At 44.7% G+C, this 18,045-nt stretch overlaps 1 protein-coding gene across 3 annotated transcripts in view; it reads left to right on the top strand.

Annotated features, from left to right (window-relative positions):
- Positions 1-18,045, top strand: part of B3GNTL1 (UDP-GlcNAc:betaGal beta-1,3-N-acetylglucosaminyltransferase like 1) — a 348,739-nt gene that overhangs the window by 77,576 nt on the left and 253,118 nt on the right. For all 3 annotated transcript variants that reach the window (XM_030208046.1, XM_030208044.1, XM_030208045.1), the window contains exon 5: positions 16,867-16,932. In XM_030208046.1, the coding sequence (XP_030063906.1) occupies positions 16,867-16,932 (66 nt within the window). The remainder of the gene's footprint in view (positions 1-16,866; positions 16,933-18,045) is intronic.

Below are 18,045 nucleotides of genomic sequence, written 5' to 3'. Positions count from 1 at the left end.
TGCTCGGACGGCTTCTTCTTGGGCTGCCCTTGAGCTGGGAGACGTTCATGCCATGGCCGCCCTTGATTTGGGCGATGGCAAAAAAGTGGCTAAAGTTAAGTGCCGTTCTTCCCGCGCGGCTCCTTCGCGGAGTGTCGCGCCGGACGCCATCTTGGATGCGCAGCATGTTGCTCCCCCGCTCTTGCGAGCGCCGGTTGAGGGTGCGTCTAGGGCTGTGGCCCAGGCTGCTGAAATTCACAGTCTGGGGGGTTTCTCCCCCGAGTTTATTTGCTGCTGCATCAGGCCTTCCTTATGCAAAACGCTGCCCCTTCTCCCTTGTCCGATAACTGGGTTGAGGCCCCCGGAAGTAAACGCCCTCGGATGGATTCCCAGGCCTTAGAGGACGCTGTTTCCTCTGATGTAGATGAGGGCAGCGTATCTGAGTTCTCCCAATGGTCCTTTGGGGATTCCTTGGAGGAGACGGATTCCCGCTTGGATCCTCTGCAGCGCGGATCTTTCGCTCAGAGGATTTGCCCAACCTGTTACTGCAGGCCATGAGCATTTTGAAGATTTCCTCGCCAGAGGACGTCTCTCCCTCAGCCCCTGTTGGCTCTGCCATTATGCTGGGGACGAAGTGCCCGCCTAGAACCTTCCACGTGCATGATGCCATGCACACCTTAATTTCGGCTCAATGGGATGTCCCGGAAGCGAGCCTCAAGTGGCTAGGGCTATGTCCCGCCTCTATCCTTTGCCTGAAAGTGAACGTGAGGCCTTTATTTGGCCTACCGTGGATTCTTTAATCACTGCGGTGACTAAGAAAATGGCGTTGCCGGTGGAAGGTGGCACGGCACTAAAGGACACCCAAGACAGAAGATTGGAAGCGGCTTTAAGGTCGTCCTTCGAGGCGGCTGCCTTAAGTTTGCAGGCCTCAGTTTGCGGCTCCTATTTGGCCAGGGCGTGCCTGACGATGGTGCAGCGGGCTTCCCCCTCGGATCCTTCCTTGAGGGATGACTGGCCGGCCCTAGAATCGGGCTTGGCTTATTTGGCAGACTTACTGTATGATGTCTTGAGAGCCTCGGCTAAAGGCATGGCTCAGACAGTCTCTGCGCAGTGCTGGCTTTGGCTGAAACATTGGTCTGCGGACCACGCCTCTAAGTCCCGCCTGGCTAAGTTGCCTTTTAAAGGCAAGCTGCTCTTTGGGGTCGAGCTGGACAAAATCGTGACCGATCTCGGCACGTCTAAGGGCAAGAGGTTACCAGAGGTCAGGGCTCGGGCCAGTGCTCGCCCCGGTATCTCCAGAGGATGGTTTCAGGAAGCTCGTCGGTACCGCCCGGGCAAGTCGGGCTCTTCTGCCCCCTCTTCCTTCAAAAGGAACTTCTCCCCCAAGCAGCATTCCTTTCGCAGAGACCGCCGTCCCGGAGGTACGCCCTCCGGTCCTCCCCCAGGGTCTCGTACCCAATGACGGGGTCCTGGTCCATGGCCCAGTGCAGATTGGAGGACGCCTGTCCTCATTTCTGGGCGAGTGGACCAGAGTAACTTCAGACGCTTGGGTGCTGGAAGTCATCAGAGACGGCTACAAGTTAGAGTTCTGCCGACCCTTAAGAGACGGGTTTGTACTCTCTCCCTGCAAGTCTCCGGTCAAAGCTGTGGCAGTGCAGCAGACCTTGGACAATCTGATCCGCCTTGGTGCGGTCGTTCCGGTGCCAGAAAATCAAATTGGCAAGGGACGTTACTCCATTTACTTTGTGGTACCAAAGAAAGGAGGTTCTGTCCGGCCTATCCTCGACCTCAAAGGGGTCAATCGGGCCTTGAAAGTGCGGCACTTTTGCATGGAGACTCTCCGCTCTGTTATAGCGGCAGTGAAGGCAGGAGAGTTCTTGGCTTCCTTGGACATCAAGGAAGCGTACCTGCATATTCCCATCTGGCCTCCTCATCAACGCTTTCTGCGTTTTGCAGTCCTGGGACGACACTTCCAGTTCAGAGCCCTCCCTTTCGGGTTGGCTACTGCTCCGCGGACCTTCTCCAAAGTAATGGTGGTCATCGCGGCCTTCCTGCGAAAGGAAGGAGTACAAGTCCATCCTTATCTGGACGACTGGTTGATCCGAGCCCCCTCTTATGCAGAGTGCGGCAAAGCTGTGGACCGGGTAGTTGCTCTTTTGAGCTCCCTGGGGTGGATCATCAACTGGGAGAAGAGCCAGCTGCGCCCGACTCAGTCCCTGGAGTATCTGGGAGTTCGATTCGACACCCAAGTGGGCAGAGTGTTCCTGCCAGACAATCGGATTGTCAAACTTCAGGCTCAGGTGGACCAGTTCCTAGTAGCCTCTCCTCTTCGGGCTTGGGACTATGTGCAGCTGTTGGGCTCTATGACGGCCACGATGGAAGTAGTGCCCTGAGCCAGGGCTCATATGAGACCACTACAACTCTCTCTGCTGCAGCGCTGGACTCCGATGTCGGAGGATTATGCTGTGCGCCTTCCCTTGGTCCCGGCAGTGCGCAAGGCGCTGAGCTGGTGGATGCAGACAGTCAAGTTGTCTGCAGGAATGCCTCTGGTGACCCCGGAGTGGATTGTCGTCACGACGGACGCCTCTTTGTCGGGCTGGGGAGCCCAATGCTTGGGAAGGACAGCGCAGGGGCTCTGGTCTCCTGCAGAGGCAAAGTGGTCTATCAACCTCCTGGAACTCAGAGCCATTCGGTTGGCGCTTTTGGAGTTCATCCCGGTACTGGCGTTGAAGCCAGTACGGGTCCTGTCGGACAATGCCACGGCTGTGGCCTATGTCAACCGCCAGGGAGGTACCAAGAGCGCCCCTCTAGCCAAGGAGGCCATGAATCTATGCCAGTGGGCGGAAGCGAACCTGGAACAGCTGTCAGCAGCCCACATTGCCGGAGTCATGAATGTCTCAGTCGCCATACCCCGGAGAGTGGCAGCTATCTGCTCAGGCGTTCTTGGATATCACGAAGCGCTGGGGCCAGCCGAGCCTAGATCTGATGACGTCATCGGCCAATTGCCAAGTGCCGCGCTTTTTCAGCAGAGGACGGGACCCTCGATCCCTGGGAGTAGATGCTCTTCTCCAACAGTGGCCGACACAGGAGCTTCTCTATGTGTTCCCGCCCTGGCCCATGTTGGGCAGGGTGCTAGACCGGGTGGCAAAGCATCCGGGCCGGATAATCCTGGTGGGTCCGGACTGGCCCAGACGTCCCTGGTATGCGGACTTGATCAGGCTCTCAGTCGACGATCCTCTGCGGCTGCCAGTGGAGCAGGGCCTGTTACATCAGGGTCCCGTGGTGATGGAGGATCCCTCCCCCTTTGGTCTTACGGTCTGGCTATTGAGCGGCAGCGTCTGAGAAAGAAGGGCTTCTCAGACAAGGTCATCGCCACTATGCTGAGAGCGAGGAAGCGCTCTACTTCTACTGCTTACGCCAGGGTTTGGCGTACCTTTGCAGCGTGGTGTGAAGCAGGCTCACTTTCTCCCTTCACTGCTCCAATTTCTTCAGTGTTGGCGTCCCTGCAAGAAGGTCTGGAGAAAGGCCTGTCGCTCAGTTCCCTTAAAGTCCAGGTAGCGGCTCTGGCTTGCTTCAGGGGCCGCCTGAAGGGTGGTTCCCTGGCTTCTCAGCCAGATGTGGTGCGCTTTCTCAAGGGAGTTAATCACCTGCGCCCTCCTCTGCACTCAGTGGTGCCTGCGTGGAATCTCAACCTGGGGCTAAGAGCCTTGCAGAAGCCGCCTTTTGAACCCTTGTCTAGGGCATCTCTGAAAGACCTGACGTTGAAAGCAGTCTTTTTGGTGGCTATCACTTCAGCCAGAAGAGTTTCCGAGCTCCAGGCACTCTCATGTCGAGAGCTTTTTCTGCAGTTCACTGAAGCAGGAGTGTCTATTCGCACAGTGCCTTCCTTCCTGCCCAAGATTGTTTCTCGCTTCCATGTGAATCAGCAGCTCTGTCTCCCTTCCTTTCGTAGGGAGGACTACCCAGAGGAATACTCTGCTCTCAAATATCTGGATGTGAGACGAGTCATCATCAGATACTTGGAAGTGACCAATGATTTCCGGAAATCAGATCATCTGTTTGTCCTGTTTGCAGGTCCTCTTAAGGGTCTGCAGGCTTCTAAGCCTACAGTGGCAAGATGGGTCAAGGAAGCCATTGCAGCGGCTTATGTGGCCGCGGAGAAGGTGCCGCCTATCCAGCTGAAAGCTCACTCCACTAGAGCTCAGGCGGCCTCGATGGCAGAGGCCGGGTCCGTCTCCTTGGAAGAGATTTGCAAGGCGACAACTTGGGCTTCGGCCCATACCTTCTCCAGGCATTACCGCTTGGCTGTGGCTGCTCGGGCGGAGGCCCGGTTTGGAGCTTCAGTGTTGCGGTCAGGGATTTCAATGTCCCGCCCTGGGTGAGTACTGCTTCGGTACATCCCACCAGTCTATGGATTGATCAGCATGATGATATGGAAGGTAAAATTATGTATCATACCTGATAATTTTCTTTCCATTAATCATAGCTGATCAATCCATAGTCCCTCCCAGATATCTGTATTGGTTATATTCTGGTTGCATTTCAGGTTCAAGTTTAGTTCAGGAGGACTTTGTGTTCAAGTTTTTCAATGGATTCTTCAAGAGTTGAGACGAATTTGTGTTACAGTGAGCTGCTGCATTCCTCTCCCCTCCGTTTTACGGGACTGGATTGAGACTTAAATTCTGCCGGCGCTCCCTCCCGCTTCGTGCGGCAGTAGGGCAGCTTTGTACCCCTCCCGCTTCGGCGGTGTTAGGGTCAGTCAGCTCCTCCCGCGGTTGCGGTTGCAGGATAAGCCAGATCCCCCTGCATCGGCGGGTGTGGTGTCCCTCCCCCGCTCCGCGGGGATGAGCTGGATGGATTCCCCTCCCCCACTTGTGTGGGGATGAGCTGGGTTAATTCCCCTCCCCCGTTTCGGCGGTGGTGAGCTGGGCAGAGTGTCCCTTTGTGGGTGTAATTCTCTAAGTGCTGAGTCCTGCGGATGGAGCTTGGATATCGACATACTGAGGAGTTTCTGGCAGCACATGACCACATATAGGGAGGCAAAAGGATTGCTCTCTATCTCCACCTGCTGGTAGATGGACACAACCCACCAGTCTATGGATTGATCAGCTATGATTAATGGAAAGAAAATTATCAGGTATGATACATAATTTTACCTTAAGTTACGTGTGTTGTTATAGAATATGCCTGGATTTCAGCGCAAATCTGTAGGTGTGCTATATAGAATCCAGCAGTTAATGCCTGTACCCTGACATCAGCAATGGTGGTCAGTATTTAAAACATATTACCCCCTTGGTTATTTGATAAGTTCATACCCAGAAACAAATGAGATGTGTTACATGCTGGTTCTGTTATTTTTAAGGGTGGTGGTGTTTTACTATATTTGTTGTCAGATCTTACTTGTGGTTTGATTTTTATTGAATGTTCTTAATCTATTTTGAATTTCATCATATTTTGCATGCTGTTTACATTATTGGCTGGCTTTGATTTTAATGAAATCCCACCTAGATCTCTGTTGTGGTGTATATGTAGCATACAAATGCTAAATTAAAGGCTTTATGCTATGCATTACAGGGTTTCCAATTTTACACACCAATGAAATATAAAAGGTCAAGGTAGAATAGGTGCATAATTGTCTACGAAAATGTATTAACAATGTCAAATTTGTACCTTTTATTTTCTTAGAATTATTGTTACAGAACCCTCAAGGACAGGGTCAAATTAAGTTTCTTAGCAAATGGAACAGAAAGAAAAAGGTATTAAAATGTTAATTTTGTTCTTGTTTGGGCTGCTTGGGAGAGCAGGTTGTTTGGTTTTGGTTAAACATTTGCAGAAGTAATCCATTATCTGGTTATATATTAAAATATTATTTATTTATGTTCTTATAGTTTTATGTTCGCACTTGATTGTGAAAAGGCCAGTAACTCAAGGCATCTATTGGTTAAATAGCATTTTGTAACCAGAGTAAACAGGAAAGGTACTAAATGCAGTTCGGGATTGACGTGGAAGCCTTCTAGACTTCAGAGTTCTAATGCCCTTATTCATATTTATAAGTTTTTGTATGAATTCAGTTTATTATTTATCCATTCTCATAGGCTCAAGGAGTGTAGATTGCAGGGAGTAATGAGTAGGTGCATCTGTTTGCTTACCTTTGGGTGAATGTGTGAGGACATAGGCTGGATAACCACAGCTACAGTAGTCTACATCTTTTGTGCAGAGAATCTTCCCTCTGTATTGAAGGATATTATATGTGTGATGCACCATCTTTAAAGTTTAGAAAAAGTGAGGTAGCTTTACAGACACAAAAGGTTTGACCTCTGTATTGCAACACTGAGCAAGATTACATTCCTGTAGGCATCTTTTACTAAGGTGGTCTGAAAAATGGCTTGCGGTAGTGTAGGTGCGGGTTTTGGGCGTGCGCTGATCCATTTTTCAGTGCGTCTGTAAAAAAGGCCTTTTAAAAATTTTGGCCGAAAATGAACGTGCGGCAAAATGAAAATTGCCGCGGTTCCATTTTGGATTTACGACCTTACAGCCATTGACCTAGTGGTAAAGACTCGCGTGGTAACCGGGTGGTAATGACCTACACACGTCAAATGCCACTTGGCACACGTCCGATATGCGCATCCGAAAATAAAAATTATTTTGTGGACACGCGTCTCGTACGCGTTCCAAAAATGAAATTACCCCAAAAGCCACACGGTAGCCGGGTGGTAATTTTAAGCTACACGTTGGGTGCGCATAGACGCTTACGTGGCTTCGTAAAAGGGCCCTCAAATGAATGTAAATCTTTTTTAGTTTACAAACCACGGCACAATGTGAGTTATTGACCCGATATGAATTCTTCTAGTGAATGAATCCTAGATATATGACTTATGAATTGCTTTGAATTAGGTCTCATTTAATTGCATGCCCATTCTGAGAACAGTCTTGAATGCAGAATAGGTGTAGACCTGCTTACTAGCAGTATAGGTTCATTTGTGAAGCTGTTGTATTGATAGGGGCAACTAGAAAGCACTTTTTTCACTGCATATATCTAGCTCAAATTAAAACTTTTGCCTGTAGTGATAACTCACTAGCAACATGTTAAATTGCTGTATTTCATGGTAAAAAAAAACAACCCCATCATACACCCTTGCATCACCAAGGTTCACCTTTTGCATGCTAAAGTATATCTGAAGCCTCATTCATCAGACAATATAGGTAGCTAGCCTACATCTTTATGTTGACTCTCAGTGATTTCTCTTGTTCTGGTTTGACTTCATGCAGTCCAGTGTCTGACTCACTGTTGACTGGAGCTGTGTCTGCTTATATTTTCCTGCATCAACTGTAGCTGCTGTTTGGAATTCTTAGTCTCCAAAGGCAGTTTTGTTTGTTTTGATGGAGAACTGCCACCTGATCTGGCTATAATCTTGTGTTTTGGAAAATGGTAGGAAAGCATTTCTGCAAAGTGAAAGTGTGTTCAGTTTTTAAAGTTTTATTTATCATGTAAATATAAAGAATAATCCATCCAACAGGGAGGAAGACATTTTGTTTCTAGCAATATGATTGATGACATGCTCTCTCAGTGCAGAATAACCCCTGTAGTATTAGTGTTTTACTTAGTACATTTTTGTTCTGTCATAATGCATGTCTGTAACATTCTTGGATTCAAGATGAAAAAGACTGAACAGTCAAAGTCTCTCTTTGTCAAAGGGCTTAAACTAAAGTTGGACATAATGGATGCCCTTGAAGGCTCTACAAAATATATTTCCTGAAACTAGCATGTTAATTGAGTGGCCCTAATGTCTTATTCTCGTATCACACAATAAGTCTTGTTTTCAACATATTGCAATGAATATGTGTGTGGTCTATTTTGGTTATCTAGAAATCCAGACCTCCCCAGTAGCAATAAATACTGGCTTTCTATTCATTAAGTTCAAGTACTAGAAAATAACCTTGAAAATGTACAATATTTTTAGTTTTATAGTATGCTTTGCAAAACCTACACGGTTCTGATCAGAGTTAAGGTCAATTCTCTGCCCAAAACCATTGACTTCCAGCCTACAGCATAACATTCAAATAACATAGTAACATAGTGACAGATAATGACCAGCATGGTTCATCTAGTCTTCCAAGGAAGACAGGTAGATGGTCCTTTGTTTAGGATGGCATGTGCCAGTCCGTGCACCCCTCTGTCATTTATTTTGCTTTGATCCAGTCCTCTTGCTATATAGGGATCCTGTGTGTTTATCCCATGTCTTTTTGAATTCCATCACTGTTTGTGTCTGCACTATCTCCACCAGGAGGATGTTCCAGGCATCCACCACCCTATCCATGAAAAAGTATTTTCTAATGTTGCTTTGCAGCTTCAATTCATGTCCTCTGCTTCTGTATCTTCCCTTTCTTTGAGAAAAATATATTTACATATAATGTGTACAGTGCTGCGTACATCTAGTAGCGCTATAGAAATGATTAGTAGTAGCAGTAATTAATGCCTTTTAAGTGTTTAAACATCTATATCATATCACTCTTCTCTCTTCTTCTCTAGGTTGTATATATTCAGGTCTTCAAGTCTCTTAAACATTTCTGTCACAGACCCTGTAGTATTTTGATTGCCTTTCTCTGAACAGTTTCAAGTCTTTTTTTATCCTTAGCATAATATGACTTCTCTCATCCTATCATCTCTACTGCACCCAAAATGAATCACTCTTCTTTTCTGTGCAATAAAGGTTAACTGCAAAGCTTTAGCTTGTGCTTTTAATTTTTGTAGATTGCTTCTTGCCAGCTCCCTCTGAGGTGTCCAGTCTGGTGCAAATCTTTGAGTTATCAGCAAAAATGCAGACTTTTCCTCTTAACTCTTCAGCAATATTACTCACAAAGATGTTCCAGGACTGATCCCTGAAGCATGCTACTCATCATCTGAGGGAATTCTATTTACCACGAAGCTGTGTTATCTGTCAGTCAACCAATTTATGATTCAGTTTACTACCTTGGGACCCACCCCCATTCAGTTTACTTATAAGGCTCCTGTGAGGAATAGTATCAAAGGTTTTTGCTGAAGTCTAAGTAGACCACATCCGACGCATGCCCTTGATCTAGTTATCGGGTAACCCAGTCAAGGAGATTGATCAGATTTGTTTGGCATGATCTTCCTTTGGTAAAATCATGTTGCCTTGGAACTTGCAACCCATTTGATTCTAGAAATTTCACTATCATTTCCTTCCACGTTGTCTCCATGACTTTTTCCACTGATGAGGTAAGGCTTATTGGCCTGTAGTTTCCCTCTAATAATAATAATACATGATACTTGTATCTCATAAAAAGTTCAGTGTGGCTCAAAAAAGAGTAAACTGGACCAACTCCAGGAAGAAATATTACACATCATGGTCAACTAACCGTCAAGAAAAATAACAGTCACTAAGAATTTCTTTAAAAAATTTTCAACAGTTTTTGAAAAAACATTTAATCAGATTGCCTTCTTATAGGTAATTCATTACAGTGGCTAGCTGACAAATAAGCAAATGTGCTAGAAAATCTCTTCTCTTTAACACTTTTATGAAGAGGGACTACATTAACCCTTCTCCAGTCTTGTACAACCTTTCCCATCTCCAAGGTTCTGTTAAAATATATCCTGTAGAGAATCCGCTAGAACCTTTTTGTGCTCTCAGTATCCTGGGATGTATCTCATCTGGCCTCCAAACAAAAGAATACACTTCTGTGAGTTCACAATAGGGAGTACTTGAGTGAGTTCACAACCAATCTTAAATCAACATGAGCAAATGGTAATGAAAGTGCAGAAGAGGAAAAGCCTCAGAGCTCAACCCAGGACTTGTTCAAGTGTAAATGTACTCACAGATCACATTGAGCCAACTCATAGACATAAAAATCTCCTTTCCGATCTTTACAAAGTTATTTAAACAGTCAATTCAAAATTATTGATAATTTAATTATGTTGAGATCAGAGAGTGAAAACTTTGACACTTATCTGAGATATAATGCCTTCTTTATTAAGAATGGTAATACTTGGTCCCACTGACGGTGGCCAGTGTTTTGCTTGAAAAGCTGCTTCAGGGAGTTCTGGGACCAATACCTAAAACATGTCTAAACAAATGATCAAAATTGACTTCATTATTATATAATACATTGAAATAAATCAGAAATGAAAATGAAACCCATAAGCACTTACAGTTAATGCAGGATGTCCGCTCATTCATCTGCTCATTCAAACCATTCTCAAAGATGGCTACTACCGGAAATTTCGGTTTTATATCGGCAGGTGATGTCATATCCAATAGTTTCAGTGCCAACTGAAAAAGTCTTTTAATTTGAGTCCATGCTATAAATCCAGAACTTAGTACTAAAATCAAAAGAAGTGATGCCATTCTATATGTGCATTGACTTTTGTACTGGCTAGACTTTTGCAACAATTTTTAATGAGTTGGTTTGAAATGCTTTTTTCATTCTCTACATTTAAACAAGCTGAGTCTGCTTCCCAATCAGTAGTAAGAGTGAGGTCCATTATGGCTGAAAACCGGGGACGGCCATCTCTAAGGTCAACCTAAATGGTGAGATTTGGGCGTCCCCGACTGTATTATCGAAATGAAAGATGGACGCCCATCACGCCCTTCATGGGGCTGTCCTGCAAGGACGTCCTCATGAAAACTTGGGCGCCCCGTTTGATTATACCCCTCCACGTCAATCATTTGTAGTCTTTCTCTAGGATTTTCTTCCATGAGCACAGAACAGAAGTGTTTGTTCAGCATTTCTGCTTTTCCTCCTCATTGTAGTTCCTCAGAATCTTAGTTTTGCAATTCCACCTCTGACCTTCCTTTTCTGCCCATTATACCTGAAGTTCTTGCCACCTCACTTCACATTTTTAGCTATTTTTCCTCTGCATGTGCTTTAGCCATCCTGATTTCTCTGTCTCTTTCAGCTTTGTCTGATATTCTTGTCCTTCTTCTTCTTGCGATCTTCTGTATTTTGTGAATACTACCTGTTTTACCTTTATTTTTTTAGCCGCTTCTTTGGCGAACCATATGTTTCCTTTTCCCCTTTCTTCTATTTACTTTTCTTACATAAATATCTATTTCTCTTTTTAAAACCCTTTTCAGTTTAGGCCACAGGTTTTTCACTTCCCTTATCTCTTCCTACCCTGCCAGATCCTTCTTCAAATACTTCTCCATTTTGTTGAAGTCAGCTGTTTGAAATCCAGGACTTTTGAGTTTGGATGCCACCTTAGCTGTATATCAAACCACATGATCACTGCTGCTCACCCACGTAGATATTAAACACACTTTCTCAATTCATGAATACTTGATTCAGCATCAACATTCCCCTAGTGGGTTCTGCCATCATTTGGCTCAGCAGTCTGTAGAATACATCTGTGAGGATATCAAAATACTACTACTACTACTTAACATTTCTAAAGCGCTACTAGGGTTACGCAGCGCTGTACAATTTAACATAGAAGGACAGTCCCTGCTCAACGAGCTTACAATCTAAAAGACAAGGGTACAGACAAAGTGGGGCAGTCTAGATTTCCAAAAGGTTAGGTGCCGAAGGCAGCATTGAAGAGGTGAGCTTTGAGCAAAGATTTGAAGATGGGTAGGGAGGGGACTTGGCGTAGGGGTTCAGGAAGTTTGTTCCAGGCATAGGGTGAGGCGAGGCAGAAAGAGCGGAGCCTGGAGTTGGCGGTGGTGGAGAAGGGTATTGAGAGGAGGGATTTGTCCTGCGAGCGGAGGTTACGGGCGGGAACGTAGGGGGAGATGAGGGTAGAGAGGTAGTGAGGAGCAGCAGACTGAGTGCATTTGTAGGTAAGGAGGAGAAGCTTGAACTGTATACACACTTCTGTTTCTAAGATGATCCACAGTGCCTGCTCTTTACCTCCTCTAGGGAAGTATGCAGTGTAGAGAAACTGTTTATACTATTTGTCTCAGGTTCAGACTATCAGCTGGCAATAAGAAGGGTGAGCAATAATTATTCTGAAAATGTATGTGATTATATATTGGAATATGATACGTATGAAGAACAAAGAAATATCTGGCAATGTTTCTCTAAGCTGCAGATTTATTACAAAATATAATGCATAGCAGCTAACAATTTTTTCTTACTACAAATAAGTTTCCCTAATAAAACTAAAACCAAAGCACCCTCTTGGTCTGACGTGCACTTGTGAAACAAAAGAAACCTTATTTATCGAACCCCTGAACTCTAGGTTAATAAACAACCATATTTTTTTGTGGCATACAAGGGAGACTCTAGATCCAGGCAGTCTTCTGTTCCATGACGGGATGGAATGCTTTCTCCTTACACAGGCTCCAGCTGATCTTCCTTTGTGAATGAGCCATGTGTCCGCAGTGAAGGATTCAGATGAGATAGTCCCAAAGTTTAGTAAAGTCTATAAATCTTTTGGGCATTGCCTTGGAGAGCAGCATAGCAATGGTATATCTGCAGGGTCTTGGGCCCATGTGGAAGGAAAATTGGCAAAAGAAAAGCACAGGTATTTGTCTCAGCTCACAGTTATTAGTTTCACTATATTATCAGTGCTGTGCATAAATCTCTGAGCACTGAAAACAGCCTCTCTGTTTGCAAGAGTCAGAGCTGATTGACGTTGGAGGAGCTAATCAGACATTTGCTATCATGTGACAATTAGATGATCTACATTCTTGGTAATGAAGGTCAAAAGGCAGATGAGGAAGGCAGTGGTACAAGGGCTAGCTGAAGATGATGTGCTTGTGTACTTGGAACTAGGGACTTTATCAATGAATTTGGGAAGACCTTGAGATTCAATAGAATCACAGAAACAGAGAAAATGACGGCAGATAAAGGCCATATGGCTCATTGTCTTCTCATCCATATCATCCGCTATCTCTCCACCCCCCCCCCCCCAAGAGATCCCACCTGCCTGTCCCATGCTTTCTTGAATTTAGATACAGTCGTGGTCTCCACTACCTCTACCAGGATGTCGTTCCTCACATCCACCACCGTTTTGGAAAGACATATTTCTTTTGATTACTTTTGAGTCTAACCGCCTTCAACTTCATCTTATGCTCTCTTGTTCTAGAGCTTCCTTTGAGTTGCAAGAGACCAGACAAGAAATAACTAACTCCCCCCCCCCCCTTATTTTTGTACTGCTGGAAATGTCATATGCTAGGGGTAGGAACTACTGCCAGGCTCCTGCGGTAGCCCAGCAGTAGTTCTGGATTGGCACATGATAAGCCCGTGGTGGGCTTACCACTGCTTAGTAAAAGGGCCCCTATGTAACTAAAGGCTGTTTGTAAGTCTCCTGTTGTAACTATATTATTTTTCCCCCTTTTTTATGGCTTGTGAACCACTTACCCCCTGTTTACTAAGTCCTATTTTTGTAGTGCTGGAACTTGTAACCAGCGGTAGTTGGACAGTGCCGGGTTAGCACGGGGGAGCCCTTACTGCCAACTCAATGGGTGGCGGTAAGGGCTCCCCACCAAAATGGCCATGTGGTTTTGAAACTGAGCATGCGTGACTTGAGATAAAAAGCAGCCACAGGGGCAGGACAGTCATTGTGGCGGAGCAAAGAACAGCGCTGGAGGAAGACTACTTCTGCAGTTGGGGCCTGGGAATCCCTGCCAGCCAAGGTGTTTGGAGTTGTGGGGGAGGGGGCGGTAGCAGCGGCGATTCTGGGGTGGTGGTGGCCTGGGCTCGGTGGTGGCCCTGACCCCAAGAATTCAAACTAGGCATGTTCCATAACATAGGAGAAATGAAAACACAAATGTATTTCTTCTTGTACTGAAAAAGAAAAAAAAATTACAAAGATATCCAAGATGCACATTTCCCAAAGCTAACATATTCCAACAAATAAATTTAAAATAAAATACTTTTTTCTACTGTTGTTGTCTGGGTATTTTATTTGATCAAGCATGTTGGTCCTAGTTTCTTCTTTTGTTTTCCCGTCTGTCTTCTGCTCTCTTTCCAGTGGGTGTGGTCTATTTGTCCTTTCTCCACTTCCTTTTTCTCTTCTATTCCCTCACTATATCTGTGACACATTTCCTATTTCTCTGTTTTCTGTCTCCCTCAGATTTCATCTTCTCACTCTTCAGTCCTCCATCTATATTTCACTTACCAGTACCTATCAACTTTCCATCTTCTCCTCTCACTCCTTCCCTGGCCTCATATTGCCTTCTCTTTCACCACATTGTGCAGTTCTACCCTCTGTACCTACTATCCTCCTCTCACTGATCTCTCCTTGAGAATCGCCATGGTCTCTCCCCATATTGTTCCAACATGCCAGTATCTCCCCTCCCTCTCCCTTCTTACACCCTTGTACCCCTAGCATCTCAGTGTTCCCCCAATCCCTCTCTCTCCTCCACTACTGTGCTCCATCATTTCCCTATCCCCTCTCCCTGTCCCCTTCATCCCTATGGTCCAGCAATTCCCTGTCCTCTCTCTTCCTTTCCTCTTTATGTGTCAGGAGACATGGCTACACAAATCTCCAATGCTGTGCACTGTCCAGGTTGTATAAGCAGCAAACTGCACACCAGAAGTGAAAGCCTGCTAAGTGTGGTTTAGTTCGTACACAGTCCAGGAAGGAGCAAGCCATTAGGGTTTGTGTAGCTGCATCTCCTGTGGGTCCAGCATTCCTTCCCTTATCTTACTCACTCTCTCCCTCCTCCTCCTCCTATGGTCCACCATCTTTCTCCTCTCTTCCTGCTTTTCATCTTTATAACACCAGGCTTCCCAAAGCAGATTACAACAACAGTTAACATCAACCCATCAGGAAACAGGATATCCTCACTGAAATTTGGCCATCTATATTGTATAGAACAGTGTAGAAACATGTGCACAAAATGCAGAGTTTATTAGTGCTGTTTCTATCAGCTACAATAATTTTAAGCTGTTTTAGTGATATTCAATTGTTATTTCATGATATTTATATCTACTTATGGGAAGCTTTCAAATAAATTAAAAAGCTGTCAAATAAGTAAAAAAATAAAAAAAATCTTTTGTCCTTCACCTTTTAAGGCACTGCCTATCCAACTGGAACAGCTTTACACTTTTTACAGATGGACTACGCATAGGCAGTCCCTTATTTCTAATAATCTTTTTGCTATTGTTTTCAATAGCGTTTACTATTGTTTTGGGTCTAACCTCCTTGCCCTCAGCCCCCCTCCCTGAGTCCAGCACAGTTTTTTGTTTCTCCTCTCTCCTCCACCGAGTCCAGCACCACTTTCTGTTCCTCCCCCCCCCCCCCCTCGGACCATCAAACCTGCTTCATTTAGCAGCCCCTGCAGTGATAACATGCTGCCTGAGCTGGCATCAGATCCTTCCCTCTACCATGTCCCACGCCTGTAGCTCAGACACAAATACTTCTTGTTTATGCGAGGGTGGGACGCGTGACGCAAGTAGAGGGAAGGATCCGATGCTGGGCTCAGTCAGGCAGCGTGTTATTGCTGCAGGGACTGCTAAACAAAGTAGGCTTGACGGTTGTGGGGGGGGGGGGGGAGAGGGAGAACAGAATGTGGTGTTGAACTTGGGGAGGGAAGCATGCTGTGGGACAGTGGGGTGGGAAGGGAGGGGATAAAGTTACTGCAAATTTAAAAAATAAAGGTTCCGGTCCTACCTGTTCAGAACTGCAGAGGCGCCATTTTTTTTTTAATCCATTTGGAGGAGCAACCGCTCCCCCTGTGCCCCCCTAGCTATGCTAATGGGTCTAGTGATCCCCCTCATCCCCCATACCTGGAAGCAGGAGGAGTGAGTAAGCACTCCCTCCTTCTGCAAGCGCCACCTCAAAATGACAGCATCCTGTCCAGCTCGGTGCATCTTGGGATGCCTCTTATATGGTACTGAAGCCCCGCCCCTATTTGGGCTGGTTTGACAGTTCTGGGCTTTTTTTTTTGACAGCCCGGACCTGTCAAACAACTTCTGCGGGAGGATTTTGCCTTGGGCGCATGCCCAGGCACTATCCTCCCATAGAAGTACCCTGATGATCGAAGCTAATAGTGCACATAAATTTGCATGCTATTAGTTTTGATCATAGGGGCGTTATTGCCCTGCACTGTTCCGGTGCTAATTTTACAGAGCTATTTGGAACAGTGCAGGGTTTTGATCATCAGCTTCAAAATTACTGAACACATAAACAGACTTGATTTAATAGGACCGAGTCAACATGGATTTAGCTAAGAGAAGTCTTCCCTCACCTATTTGCTACATTTGAAAGTTAAGTGCTGGCTTGATTTTGGCAAACTGGAAAAGCTTTAAAAGTTTACATATATATTTTTTTTACTGTCGCACTTTAAATGATTGCACAAAAAAAAAATGGAGTTTTAGCCCAATGATAGAAACAAAGCACTGGTTTGAAAGTTTAACCGTATTTCACCAAAGATTATAGTTCTTTGGTTTCTGAGGGCTGTTCTCCAAAATACATACATGTATATATTTCAGCGTTGTTCGAATGTCATATACTAGTTCAATTTTCTGCTAGTATTAGATTACTTCACCAAGCATTAGTATTTACTGAATTTTGTGTATTGTTAAATTGCCAGTTCTCTAAATGGAGAGGGGGAATAGCGGAATGCCAAAAGGATCTCTGTTGGGACCAGATGTAGTGGCCTTTAAATGTACATAGATTAAAATATGGCTACTTAATAGTGGATGTAAAATCTTGTTCTGAAGACTGGAGAATTAAGAGACTAGGGTTGGCAGTGGTATTTTTTTAGCCTCCTGTTTGCTTGCACCTTACTAAAGACAGATATTTGATAAAATCATTGTGATGGTTTGTTTTTATTAGAAATTTTAACTTCTTGACTGGCTATTTTAAGTTTTCTCTTACTTCTGACCATGAGGAAAATAGTTTTGATTTAGGTTCATTGTGTGTGAGGATGAGCACTTTGATTCTTTTCATGTTCAGTAACACTGTGCTGTTTATTACAGGATGATGTGATGATGCCAGAGCGAGTGAGGCTGCAGTATGAAGCTGCCATTCAGCACCCAAAATGTGTAAGTATTGCTGTTTAAAGGAGTAATAAAATCAAGGTGCATCAGATAAGGTTTATGCCTATTGTAAATTTTTTAATACTTTTATTGCTTTACTCATGCTTGTTATTTTAATTGGTGATTTGGACTACAAAAATCCAAAAAGAGCAGTACAGGATAGGGGTTGAAGTACTTATGTGCATGAAAGAATGAGTTGGATTTGATTGTATCTGATGATCTTAAGGTGGCTAAACAGGTAGAAGAGGCGACAGCAAAATCCAGAATGATGCTTGTGTGCAATGGGAAAGAAATGATCAGCAGGAAAAAGGAAGTGACAGTACCTCTCTATAAGTCTCTGGTGAGACCTCATTTAGAGTACTGTATACATTTCTGAAGATCACACCTTCAAAACAATATAGACAGGATGGAGTTGGTCCAGGGAATGGCTACTAAAATGGTCAGTGGTCTTAATCCTAAAGCATATGGGGACGTACTTAAAGATCTCAATATATATACATTGAAAGAAAGGTGGAAGAGGGGAGATATGATAGACATTTCAATATCTCTGTGGAGAAAACAAAACAGAGGAAGCTATGTTCTGCAGAAAATATCAAGCAGTCCACAAGAAGCAGAAAAAAAATGTTTTCTTGTGTTGAAAAAACTTTAATCCAATCAGTCTGAAACATACAATGCCTCACATAGCCACGTTTCACCTTCCTAGAGGCTGCGTCAAGGGCTTAAACGATTAGGGTCCACAGGGCACATACACCTAATAGTAAGTTGTTTGTCCAAGGCAGACAAAATCAGTAGTAAAGCAAGTAGCAATCAGAGTACTGGTACATAGAGGCTTGCCTTCTCAGCATTCAAACTGAGAAGTGGTAAATGTGGTTTTTACGTGTATAGATTGCATACGCATCTAAATAGTAATTTTAGAAATCCACTGTTTATATGTGGAGATCCATACCATTCAGAGTTTTCGAGAGGGTGCTGTTGGTGTTTGTGCATTCTTTTTGTGAAACGGGGGATATATCTATGGGGAAAAACATCCCTGACGTGTTTTACATCAGCTCAGTGCCATGCACAGATGTTTAAAAAGTGCTTGTTTTGGCCACGGATTTACATGAGGTATTAAGAGAT

The sequence above is a fragment of the Microcaecilia unicolor genome, chromosome 6 (assembly GCF_901765095.1).
Source record: "Microcaecilia unicolor chromosome 6, aMicUni1.1, whole genome shotgun sequence".
NCBI lineage: Eukaryota > Metazoa > Chordata > Amphibia > Gymnophiona > Siphonopidae > Microcaecilia > Microcaecilia unicolor.
The sequence above is the reverse complement of the archived record's forward strand: the minus strand, read 5'-3'. Positions and strand labels throughout refer to the sequence as shown.